This window comes from Frankliniella occidentalis, unplaced genomic scaffold (genome assembly GCF_000697945.3).
Source record: "Frankliniella occidentalis isolate FOCC.00 unplaced genomic scaffold, Focc_3.1 Scaffold4, whole genome shotgun sequence".
NCBI classification, from domain to species: Eukaryota; Metazoa; Arthropoda; class Insecta; order Thysanoptera; family Thripidae; genus Frankliniella; species Frankliniella occidentalis.
In genome coordinates this window covers 2,357,694-2,368,270 of record NW_026267134.1, presented here as the reverse complement: position 1 = coordinate 2,368,270, position 10,577 = coordinate 2,357,694, and the positions used below count along the sequence as shown (strand labels likewise).

The following is a 10,577-nucleotide window of genomic DNA, read 5'->3' as shown; positions in this document are numbered from 1 at the left end:
GACGCGCGCCGCGAGTTGACAAGTTTTGGGGCGTCGGATTAGGCGGGGCATGGCGGGGTTGGCCCCCTGCTCTCTGTCTCATTGTTCACACCTTGTGACTCTCAGCCCCCTCCTCCTCTTCCTCCACCCCCCACCTCCCCGACGAGGCCTCTTCCCCCGCCACGCCCAACCGCTAATCCATTAAGGCGAATCATCACGGAAATTACTAATCTTTTGATTACGTTCAGTCACAGAGGCGGGCTCCGAACGGGCGGCCGGAAGTTGTCGATGTGAAGGGCGGTGTGGCAGTCAGGAAGGCAACTCGAAAAGGGGCGGGAGCAGCTGAGGGGCGGGCGGCGCTCGCAGACAGATTTCAAACCCTCTTAGCCCATCTCTCCTGGAGCCGGCCAACTTTTCCGCTGTCTGCACTCTCGTTTCCACCCACCTCCCCCCTCTCTCTCTCTTACCCTCTCTCCTCCCCCTGTCTCTTTCTTACCCTCTCTCCTCCCCCCCAATCATGTACCTGCTGATGGCTTTAGTTTATTGTTACATTTACTAAAATTTCCCTCCTATAAATCGAAGGGCGATGGAAAACGGGAGAGAGGAGGGGGGGGGGGGGGAAATGAGAAAACGCTCGCGCGGTGTGGGGGGGGGGGGCTAATATCGTGATCCAGGGCGCGTGATCATCTTGTGATGGGATGGTGGCGTTCCGTTTCGGCACCCTCTCGGGGAGGGCTGGGCTGCACACCCCTACCGGGCCCCACCCCGCCTCCTTACCGCACGGCGCATAACATTTTACGACGCTGGTCCTTCCCTCCCTCCCCCCAACCTCGTCCCTCCCCTGCCGCGCGGACCCCACTAAGGGTCCGAGCGTATCCATAGGTTCCCCCCAATACCTTCCCCGCTCTCTCTCGTTTGGTCTTATGCCGACCCCCTTGCGCCACGCCGTCCGGCGCCACTCCCCCGTCCCTGCAACGGCCCGCCTGGGGGCAAACCAACTCGCCACCAAACTCGGTGGGCACAGAATATGAACCTCATCACCGAGTGGTATGGGGCCGGCGCAGACCAGGCGTAACGGATGGAATAGGGACCGAAGGCCGATAAATTATACGCCCGCGCACATACGCCCCCTCTCTTACACACACGCACAAGCCCTTTCCTTTGTTGACCAAAATTTTTTTTTTTTTTGACCGTCGCGGTCCGGACTAATTTGCGTTTTTGGCACATGTTGAAAAATGATTCGCATTTGGGGGAGCGCGCGCAGGGAGGGTCCGGGCGCATTCAGAGGAAAAAAAATGGGTCCGTCCGCTACCGCATTGCACTCGCTTGGAACGCCATGTTCAATTATTTCAGCTAATTAAACTTAGTCGAAGCTTGAAATTCCCAAAGATAACTTTCTCATTGTTTTGCAAATAATTTCGCTGTGGGCCTTCCTTCGCATGTTGCGCCCTTCACGAGTCTCGCTCTCCGAACCGTCCTCACTGTCAGTGTCCCATCTTCAATTCGTGTTTCCAGTTTAGATGAGACTTGTCGCGCGACGTCCACTTTAGGTCGGCCTTTATTCATGCCCTTCCAGATCGTTTTGCCCGACCCTGCGCCCTGCGCCCCACCCCGACCCTGCGACCCTGGTCAGACACTTTCTGTTGAGCAAGAGTCAGGCGTGGTGCCAGGTGGGGCTCCTCCTCCCCTCGCCTTGTAATCAGCCCCTGGCACGGCGCCTGACATGAGCTGAGCGGAGCTGAGCGTGGCGCGCAGCTCCCTGGGAGCTTAATAACTCTTTAATGTGATGGGCGTCAGCAAAATGCGAGCCCCACATTTAAAACTCGCACACAGGGCGGTTTACTTTTTCGAAAAAAGTTTCTAACACGTTAACACTTCCGTGGTTTATCTCATCGATGCTCATGAGTGTTAACAAGAACTGTTTTTGTTGTGCCTGCAGACGGAGATGGAGTGTCGGTGGACGTCGCCGGTGGCGGTGCCCGGTGTGCTGCTACTTCTGCTTCTCATAGGTAAGTCGTGCATCGATGCATCGTAAGAGGCAAATGTTTCAAGTATATCTTCAAATACTTAAAGAAAGAAGAAAGGGCAATCAAATTGCCAAAGTAACTGATTCCTAGCACCTTCCGAGCTCACTAGAATTACTTGATTGACCCCGTTTAAATATTTACTTTTTTCCTCAAACGCGCTTTATGCCAATTTCAGCAATGGGTCCCCTACTCTAGATCTGTTTCTTTCTGTGAATTTAGCCAGTGGCGCGTACTTTAGCCGCCCCCTGCACTTGGCTTCACCGTGGCTGGCGCGCACTACCGGGCCGGGCTCCTTTATGCGAGCGATACGCACCGAGATATACGGCTGAAAGAGAGAAATGCGTTGCGGAACCGCCGAAAAGAAACGGAGCAGGCAGGCCGGGGCGAGCGGCAGCTCTTTTGCGTCTTCTCTTTATATCGATGATAGTAGTGATGTCGGCTGTGTGCACTGCAAGGAACACGTCTGCTCTGCGCCACCTCTTTAGAGCGAGCCTCCAGAACAAATGGGTTCTTCATTTGAGAATCATTTTCAAAGCTTTGCCCTTCTGCAAAGTAAATTGATATTTTTGCAAGAGAGTACTTCATGAGAATTTAAGAGTGATTTTCAAATCAAGAACAGCTTTAGGTGTAGATCAGCCCTAAGAGTGATTTTCAAATCAAGAACAGCTTTAGGTGTAGATCAGCCCAGACGGTCATACTGGATGGCTCTCGTGCTCGTCAAACCACGACCTTCGACCTCAATCGCTGGGGACCTCGCTACCGAACTGTATCACTTGTTTGTTAAGCTAAATGATTATTATTATTATTTCACACCTTACATATGTTATCAAGGGAAGGGGCTAAACTAAAACACAAAGCCATGCATACATTATTTGCTTTTACAGTACTTGCAACGAGAGGCATAGATAGCCTGATGGTACGAAAGAATGTGGAAAGAAAACGAGTGGTATGGGATGTGCGCTGTGCGCTCTGCGAACCAAGTAAATGGAGGGTCATAAATTCGGCCTCATTTTTACAATATGATTTGGAGCGACCGCAGCGGCATCCGAGAGGAGCACAGAAGGGATTGGGAGGAGGAGGGGGGGGGTATGTGGTATGGGGGTATAAGTAATGAAAGAGTGAGAGGGGGCAGCGGACGCGGCCCTGGCTGGCGCCACTTGTTGCAGACTACGCAATGAACGGCCCCGGGGTCGAGGGGGTCGCGGAGGAGGTTCGGAAGGGGCCGAGGAGGGAGACGAGGGGCACCATACTCCTGCTCCCGCGCCGATATCTCATGAACTAATCGATTTTCTCGTCGGTTATAATAATAGTCCCGACTGCTTTCATTCATGTGGCGGGGGACTTTACGGCGGCGAAGGTATGGAGTGAAAACTGGACATGGAGAGAGGTCGGAGAAGAGGGTAGTTAACGAGTCATTTTTGAGCTAGCGACGGGGGTAAGTCAGTTCCGTCAGGGCCAGGGGTAACACCTTGTTGCGCCCCTTACCCCCGGCCCTGAGCGCGCCGGAGAGACGCCCGGAGGCGAGACGCGAAGTTGGTAATAAAATCTTCCCCGCGGAGACCCTCGGGCCCCGGGCTGCCCCGGCCAGTCCCGCCCCGCCCAGCACTGCTTATATCTCGGCTGGCTGCTCGGGCGGGCGGCACGGGGCGCGGCCGGGGTGCGCTTGCTTCCCAGTGGGGGCACGACTACTTTCTTTCCAACTCGGTGCCTGGCAGACTCGGTGATTCAAAAAAAAAAAAAAAAAAAGAAAAAAAAAGAAGAAGAAGAAGAAAAACTGAATAGGGAAGGTGGGTGAGGACTTCTTCTTGTATTTACCTTAATAATGGATAAGAGCGTTTACATACCAGGAAATATTTAAACTGCGTAATTTATTGGCGTTACCCTATAAAAAAGATAACAGAAAAAAACAACAGTAGCTGCTGCTTGAATGATAATGGAAATTGAAACAAAGCTGAATGGAGATCTTTTTGGTCTTTCGAAACGCACTCAACGCACCCCCTCCCTTCCAGCCTGTTATCAGTGCAAGCGGCGTGGCATGGCGTGGCGCGGCGGCAAAGGCGTGTAGGTGTCATTACATCCATTATTAACTGCAATGATTTCGCTGCGCCAGCGGACGTGACGCCCATGCGATATTGTGGCGATTGGGGATATTGGGGTGTAGGATCCAATCCCAGGCCCACCGCCGCTCCCCCTACCCCCTTGCGCTTGTATTTCCTTTGTGACCCTCACCACGAATATTATTATTAAGAATAAAAGTAGGGTAATAGTCGCGCGTTGAAAGTGGTAGGCCTCTCTAGTTAAGCTTTCGAACGGGGCAGAGCAGCGTTTCGCACCGAAATGTTTATGTTTTATATGCCTTAATAACACACCATAAAAAATTATAGGCTCTGTTACCAGCCTAGAAACAGGGATTAATGGTTAGTGATATCGGTTATTTTAACGTTCTCTTGAAAGGCGTTTTAGCGCACCCTCTATGCTCTATAAAGTTTGTTCAGGGCGCGTCTCTCACGGGAATAAAGAAACCTACGGCAATCGTCGTAGCATATTCCAAGTTTGCCGCCCAACGGACCGCCGCCACCTACTTGAAAATGTAATAGCGTTGCACTCGGCAGGCTCCCCCGCAGAGCCGCGGTGCAATTTCTGCGTTACGACCGATAAAAGCCAAACGGCGATACACTGCGATGAGAGCCTGTCCGTCTGTCCGGCCGACGTGTCGGCGGGATGCAGCACTGGCGATTGTTCCATCGCGCTGCAGGCCATCCCCATCCCGCGGCTCGTAAAGTGTTAGGCGCCGTAAACAAGGGCAGGTGAACAGGGTGCCAATTACACAGTCCCACACACACACGCTATGCCTTGGGTAAAAAAAAGACGGGCATATGCGCCATTTTCGCAAGTGTCTACCTCGTGCAGAGACGCAAAGAGAGAAGGCGCGTCGTCGCTGTTGCAAAATAAGAACCCACGTGGCGGAAACTTTTTTCTCCTCGCCTCTTCGCGTTTTAGTGACCCCGTGGTTAGGCCTCCGTGTGCTCGCCCCCCCCCCCTTCCCCCCGCGGGCATAAGTGGCCGTTATACAGGGGGCCGTTACGACACGGGGGCGCCTTCGGAAACACTCTTGCGACACACCCACTCGCTTCAGGTGGGCTTCCGCAGAATAGGAGGAGTTGGCAGCCCCCTGTTCTGCGCTCTCAGTTGCTTATAGGTCGTCAACCCCTTCCCGCCCTCCCACCTACCTACCCCTCTCTCCAGTAGGCTGTGGCCGCCGGTCCAGTGCTCTCGGTCCGGCGCGCCAACGCGGCTCCTTTTCCTTGTGGAGCGCTAATTTAACCAGGACGCAACTGTCAACGAGGGGGAGGGAGAGAGACGTCCAAAGTGCCAACAGTGTTGACTCCTGTAATAACGGGATTGTGTTGACACAAGAAACAGGATAAGGAATCCCCATGGCTGGCCAGGCCTGCTTTGCTGCTGCCTCCTGCAGACAATGGGGACAGCGAATGCAAACGAGGTGCGGCTTAAACCGCCATATCTTTTGCGGTCCTTTCATTTTTATGCCCTTAAAAAAGAATTTTTATTATAAACTGCTCTTATCATGTTTTTAGTTGCTTTGGGGAGTGAGTTTTCGCAGAGCTGCTTGTTCTATAATGTAATAGGGAGGCAAACTTACTTGACCCACTATACTGTTTGGCATTGACCAAAACTGCTTGCCGGTTGCCTACTGTTCTCTTACGCCCACCTTCTCATGACAGTTGCAGAAATTTGCTCAAACATTGACGCACACCCAACGCACACACGCACACACGTCCACCCACATGTACGCGTATTATAGTTGCGCTGTTGGGCATACCGCACAACCTCCCCCTTTTCCCCTCCTCTCCGCCCCTTGCAACCGCTCTGCGCCGGGCAGGTCGCCCGAATCCAAGCCGACTGGCTCTCTAATTAACCCCGTGCCCAGCGAGCCGCCCCTGCCGGGGCACCCCACCCCCTCACGACCCTCCCCAGACAGACTTTCCCTTCGAAACACATTGTGAAGCCTGGCCATCATTTCAAGGCAGCGCCGCGCGGGAGGACGGGGCTCGAGGGAGAGTGAGGAGAGAGAGAGGGACGACCGTCACGACGACGTCCTGGGAGGCGTCCCGGCTCGTCCGTCCCGCCGCCCCGGCCAGGCTCTAGCTGGATGGATCGACGTCTTAAGTCCGCCGGGCCGCGTTCGAAGTGAGAGCGTCTGTTTGCCGGGCGCACGGAAATTGCTTGTACCGTGCGCTTTGTTGATCGCCGCCCACTCGCACGATAAAAACGAGAGAAGAATATAAAAAAAAAAACGAACCCCGCAATCTGCTTTCTTTCACCCGTAGGGCAGGCGGACTGCGAGTTATATAAAAGCAGTTGTTTTCGAGAGCGGAAGGTTCCGCATTCTCCTCTCATCCTCCCCGCCGGGTTGTCACGTAACGAGGGCGGCTCGCCCCGGAGACAGCCACGGAGCGGCCCGTCGCGCCGCGCCACCGATGGAACACCTGCCAACTGTCGCCCCGCCGATTAGGCTTGTCAAAATGGCGTGTCATTTTTAAGGCGTGTCGTGACGGAGTGCTGCGCTCGGCGCTCGGCGAGAAGAGTAGTTCGCCTCGCTGCTTATTGAATTAAAAAGAAAATATGTGGGTAGGTGGGTGGAGTACTACACACTCTATGTAAGGATGTCATAGTGGTACACAGAGAGAGGGAAAGGAATAATCCAGATTGGTCTTGCTGGGCGGTGCGAGGGTGGGGCAGCGCGTGTAATGATTACCCTTATTTGCTTGTTCGACGGCTGACAGGACACGGCAATCATGAACACCTAGCTAGCCAGCGCCTCGCATCCTATCGCACAGATGTTATCCGAACCCGGATTTTGGCAGGAAGAACCCTGAATGAAAATAAATAAATTGATTTCTCGTGGCGGCCGGGCCCTTTACGACCTCATCCTCCCCACCTGACTAGCTTTGGGCTTATCGGGACCGGCCCTCCTCTCCCCTGGAGACGCGCAGTTATGTCGTTGTATCGGCCTTTCCGCTGGTCTTTCACGGACCATGCACGCCCGCCAAACCCCCTGGGCAACATGCGCCCCTCCGAAACAACCCCTACCATACCGACCCCACCCCCCCCAACCTCCCGGTGTAGCGCTCCTGGAGGGGGGCCAGAGCGAGACCTGCTCTCGGCGGGGGATGCTGCTGCTGTTTGGGGGGGGTCGGTCACATAAGAACTGCTTAAGGCTTGTAAGTAAGAGCGACGAGTCGCCGGGCTGGGCTCGGCTCAGCGAGAGTGGTGCGGTGCAGCGCGCCGCAAACGACCCTACTCTGTGCTGACCAGGCTGGAGAGAGCGAGAGAGAGACCGAGGTGAAGAGAATTCAGGAGGAGCGCTGCCGGACACAGCAGCGCTTTCTCTCAAAACCCAAACTTATGACTTCCTTTTTTTTCTTTTATTTTTTTGAAAGGGACCACTCTCTTTTTTTCTAATGAATGAAGCTTCCACTTCCTCACATCTCCTCTCTATTCGCCTCTGCTGCCCGCTGCTCCCTCTTCTACCGCATCCAGCTCTCCGGCGCCCGCTGTCCCGCCCCTGACCACACGCACGTCAAGGCGACTCGGTGGGACTCCCCGTGATCCGACCGAAGCAATCTGCTGCCAGGTCGACATGTTTGGGTGTGACGTCGATCAGGAATAATTGAGCAGACCTCTTTTCCCACTCTCCGTCGCTCTCTGTTTACCCAAGCCCAAGCACACATACCCGCCACCCGGTCCCTCCCCTTTGTCTCTGATGGGGGATGACAGCACTCTGATTTACTAACCAGGCAAGTAGCCTAAAATAGCCGAACGGCCCGAATTGAGCTTTTGGCACTGGCCTGACGAAATCTACCATGTTGATTTGGGCAGACACGTGCGAAGCACAGCAAACATTTTTCCGTGAAGTTCCTTGTTGTTTCCGGAAAAAAATTCCCGGTTTTCTGTGGCGCATGCGCAGAACACAAGTTACCGAATTTTCGTGTTTTACGAATTTCGTATTTTTGATGATTTGTGAGTCTTGGAGGTAGAAATGAAGCAAGTCCGCCCTCAGAATCGTTTTAAAACTAGTTTGCCGTCGAAATTACCCCAAATGCGCGTTCTTTTCTCAAAAGTTCCTACATAACCTAAAAATATGAGGCAGGAAAAGCACACTGGGAAGTGCTTTCCCACATCAACCAGGGGACTTCACGGAAAAATGTTTGCTGTGAAGTGGTTGGTTGTGCGCCATGCGCGCACAGTTTTCGGTGTACGGTACGCCTAGCGTGTAGTCAAATGAAGTTAAAGAAAATGGCTTGTTTCACAATGCTAACAATAAGATGTAAAATACCAGCTGATTTTTCTACGTCTATACACTGGAAGAAAAAAGTTGAAGCCGCTGAACCCCATTGATGTGAAGGCGCAGGTTATATTGATGATAGTATGATGAAGAAATAAGGGACCTTTGAAATTGAAGAAATAGTAATAAGGGCAATAACAAGGTGCTCGGCGACACTTTCACCAGGCCCGCGTCCACACGCCTCGGCAACGCGGTGTTTTCGGCGGACGTTCCAATTAATTCCCAACTTTGCTTATTCTGATAGCAAGAGCAGCGTCAACCGGGGGACAGCGGGAGGCGGCCGGGAAATCACGTGGCCGCGCGGATCAACTTGTTCACGGCAAAAATAATTGCATTTTCCCTGTTTGGGACTCGGGCGCGGCGCGGCTTGGCGCGGCCGGACGGCCCTGTGACTGGATTTGAAAGTTTTAACGATGCAAAGAGTCGCGTCTCAGTCGCCCCCCTCCCACCCTCCCCTCCACTCATCTTGCTCTTCCATCCCCTATATTGATGGGTCAGCTTCCGTCAAGGCGAAGTTTATTTTCCGCTCTTCTAGGCGAGTGCTTGCAAGATCGGCGTCCATTCGGTACATTTCACTTCCCCAAACGGAACTTCCTTTTTGGCTACTGACACACGAGAAAGACCCCGCTCGTGTATAGTCGCTCCTGTGGCGACTGCACTGCACTGCCGGCGGCACTGCATCTTGGTAATGCCCATAAAACGGCACATTGTTTGGGGGGGGTGCCACGCCCCCCGACGCCTCGCCACGCTCCCCCATGCCATGCCCCGCCTTGGTCGTTGTCGCGCACTTTAATGGCCATCGCCGTGTGTATTACTATTACTTGCAGCACCCCCCCCCCCCTCTCCCCACTAGAAGGCCCAACTCACTAAACCCAGCCTCCCCCTCCCACGAATAATTTCAATTTCTTACACTCTAAATGTCAAGGGACAATTTTTGTCCATTGCAAGATCTGTGAGCACATCTTGCACGATGCAATTTTGTGTGAGTATACTCTTCGTACGTTTTATTATAAATCAGCTTGGTTTCGCAAATACACAGTTGAGCTCCGCGCGACCTACAACAATTTCCACCCCAACCCAAGAGCACTGTGATTTTCTCTCTTCGTTTTGCAAGTTTGAAACTGTCAGTAATTCAAAAACTGTTTTGTTTGTCCTCGAAATTCGATTTTGCCGATAATGGCGCGAAAGAGAGCTGGAATACCAGCACCGGGCCTTTATCGGGTGGCAGGAGGAAATGTGGCCGGCTGCCACTGTTTTGTGACCGGCGCCACCCGAGGTGAGTGCTGCTGTTGCTCTCGCCGCGCTGAGTAGATCGGAATCTCTTGAGCGTGCCCATTTGGTTTGTCAATGCTGGTAATCTTGATAGCTAGAAAAAAACTGCGAGAGCTTACTCTAAGCCCGCGAAGTAGTAAAAGTAGTGTGCCCTCGAAAATAATGTCGGCCTGTGTTTTACAAGAAAACTGTGTGCTGCCAAAATGAAGAAAACCCGTAAGCACACGACAGTCTTTTTGCTACCATTGTAACCTTTTAGGCGACACACCATGCTTGACCATGCTGTGTTGCCGACTTGACAGGAATGGTTGGTGCCTCCGCCTCCCCCCGGCGCCCATGCTCCCCCCCCCCTCCCCCAACGCCCGCGCACAGAGATACGTCCCTGATTGGAGCCCCCACACCGTTAATTAGAGGTACCTCCTGTGCGACTCTGTCTCTCGTGCCGCTCTCTGCAGGTGGGCGAACCAGCTGCCGTCACCTGATAGAATGATGAGGTACGTGCGACGCCGTCTTGGAGAAAAAAGATTATATTCCCTTTCTCTCACCTGAAAACAAATAAAAAAATAGTCGAGCTCCCTCGCTTGGCCCTTCAGTGAACTATACTCTGTTTCCCCGGTTGGTTGCTGGGATTTACCCCTTAAAAAAATCACAGCTCTTTAAGATAGTGCCAAGGCCTTCCCGTGGTTTTATCGATACTTTCCCAGATGGTCTTTCTAAGCAGCCGTATAGCCGCTTTCTAAAATAGATGAGCAAGGGGGGGAAAGGGAGGGATGAGACGGTCTGCAGTGGGGTGACGAACTCTTGAGTCTGCTTATCAATGCAGGAACTTGTCAAACACCTCCGAGACGGCGATGGAGGAAAAAGGGGTCGAGGTGGGGGAGCGTCTCGTGTCGGTGGCACCTTCTTCTCGGGGGACTCCGCCAGGCAGGGGG

The 10,577-nt window shown here is 53.3% G+C and overlaps 1 protein-coding gene across 1 annotated transcript in view; it reads left to right on the top strand.

Annotated features, from left to right (window-relative positions):
• Positions 1 to 10,577, top strand: part of LOC113202143 (uncharacterized) — a gene marked incomplete in the record, with an annotated part of 185,817 nt that overhangs the window by 20,305 nt on the left and 154,935 nt on the right. Inside the window, 1 exon segment of the mRNA XM_052267894.1 lies at positions 1,919 to 1,988. Coding sequence (XP_052123854.1) covers positions 1,925 to 1,988 — 64 coding nt within the window.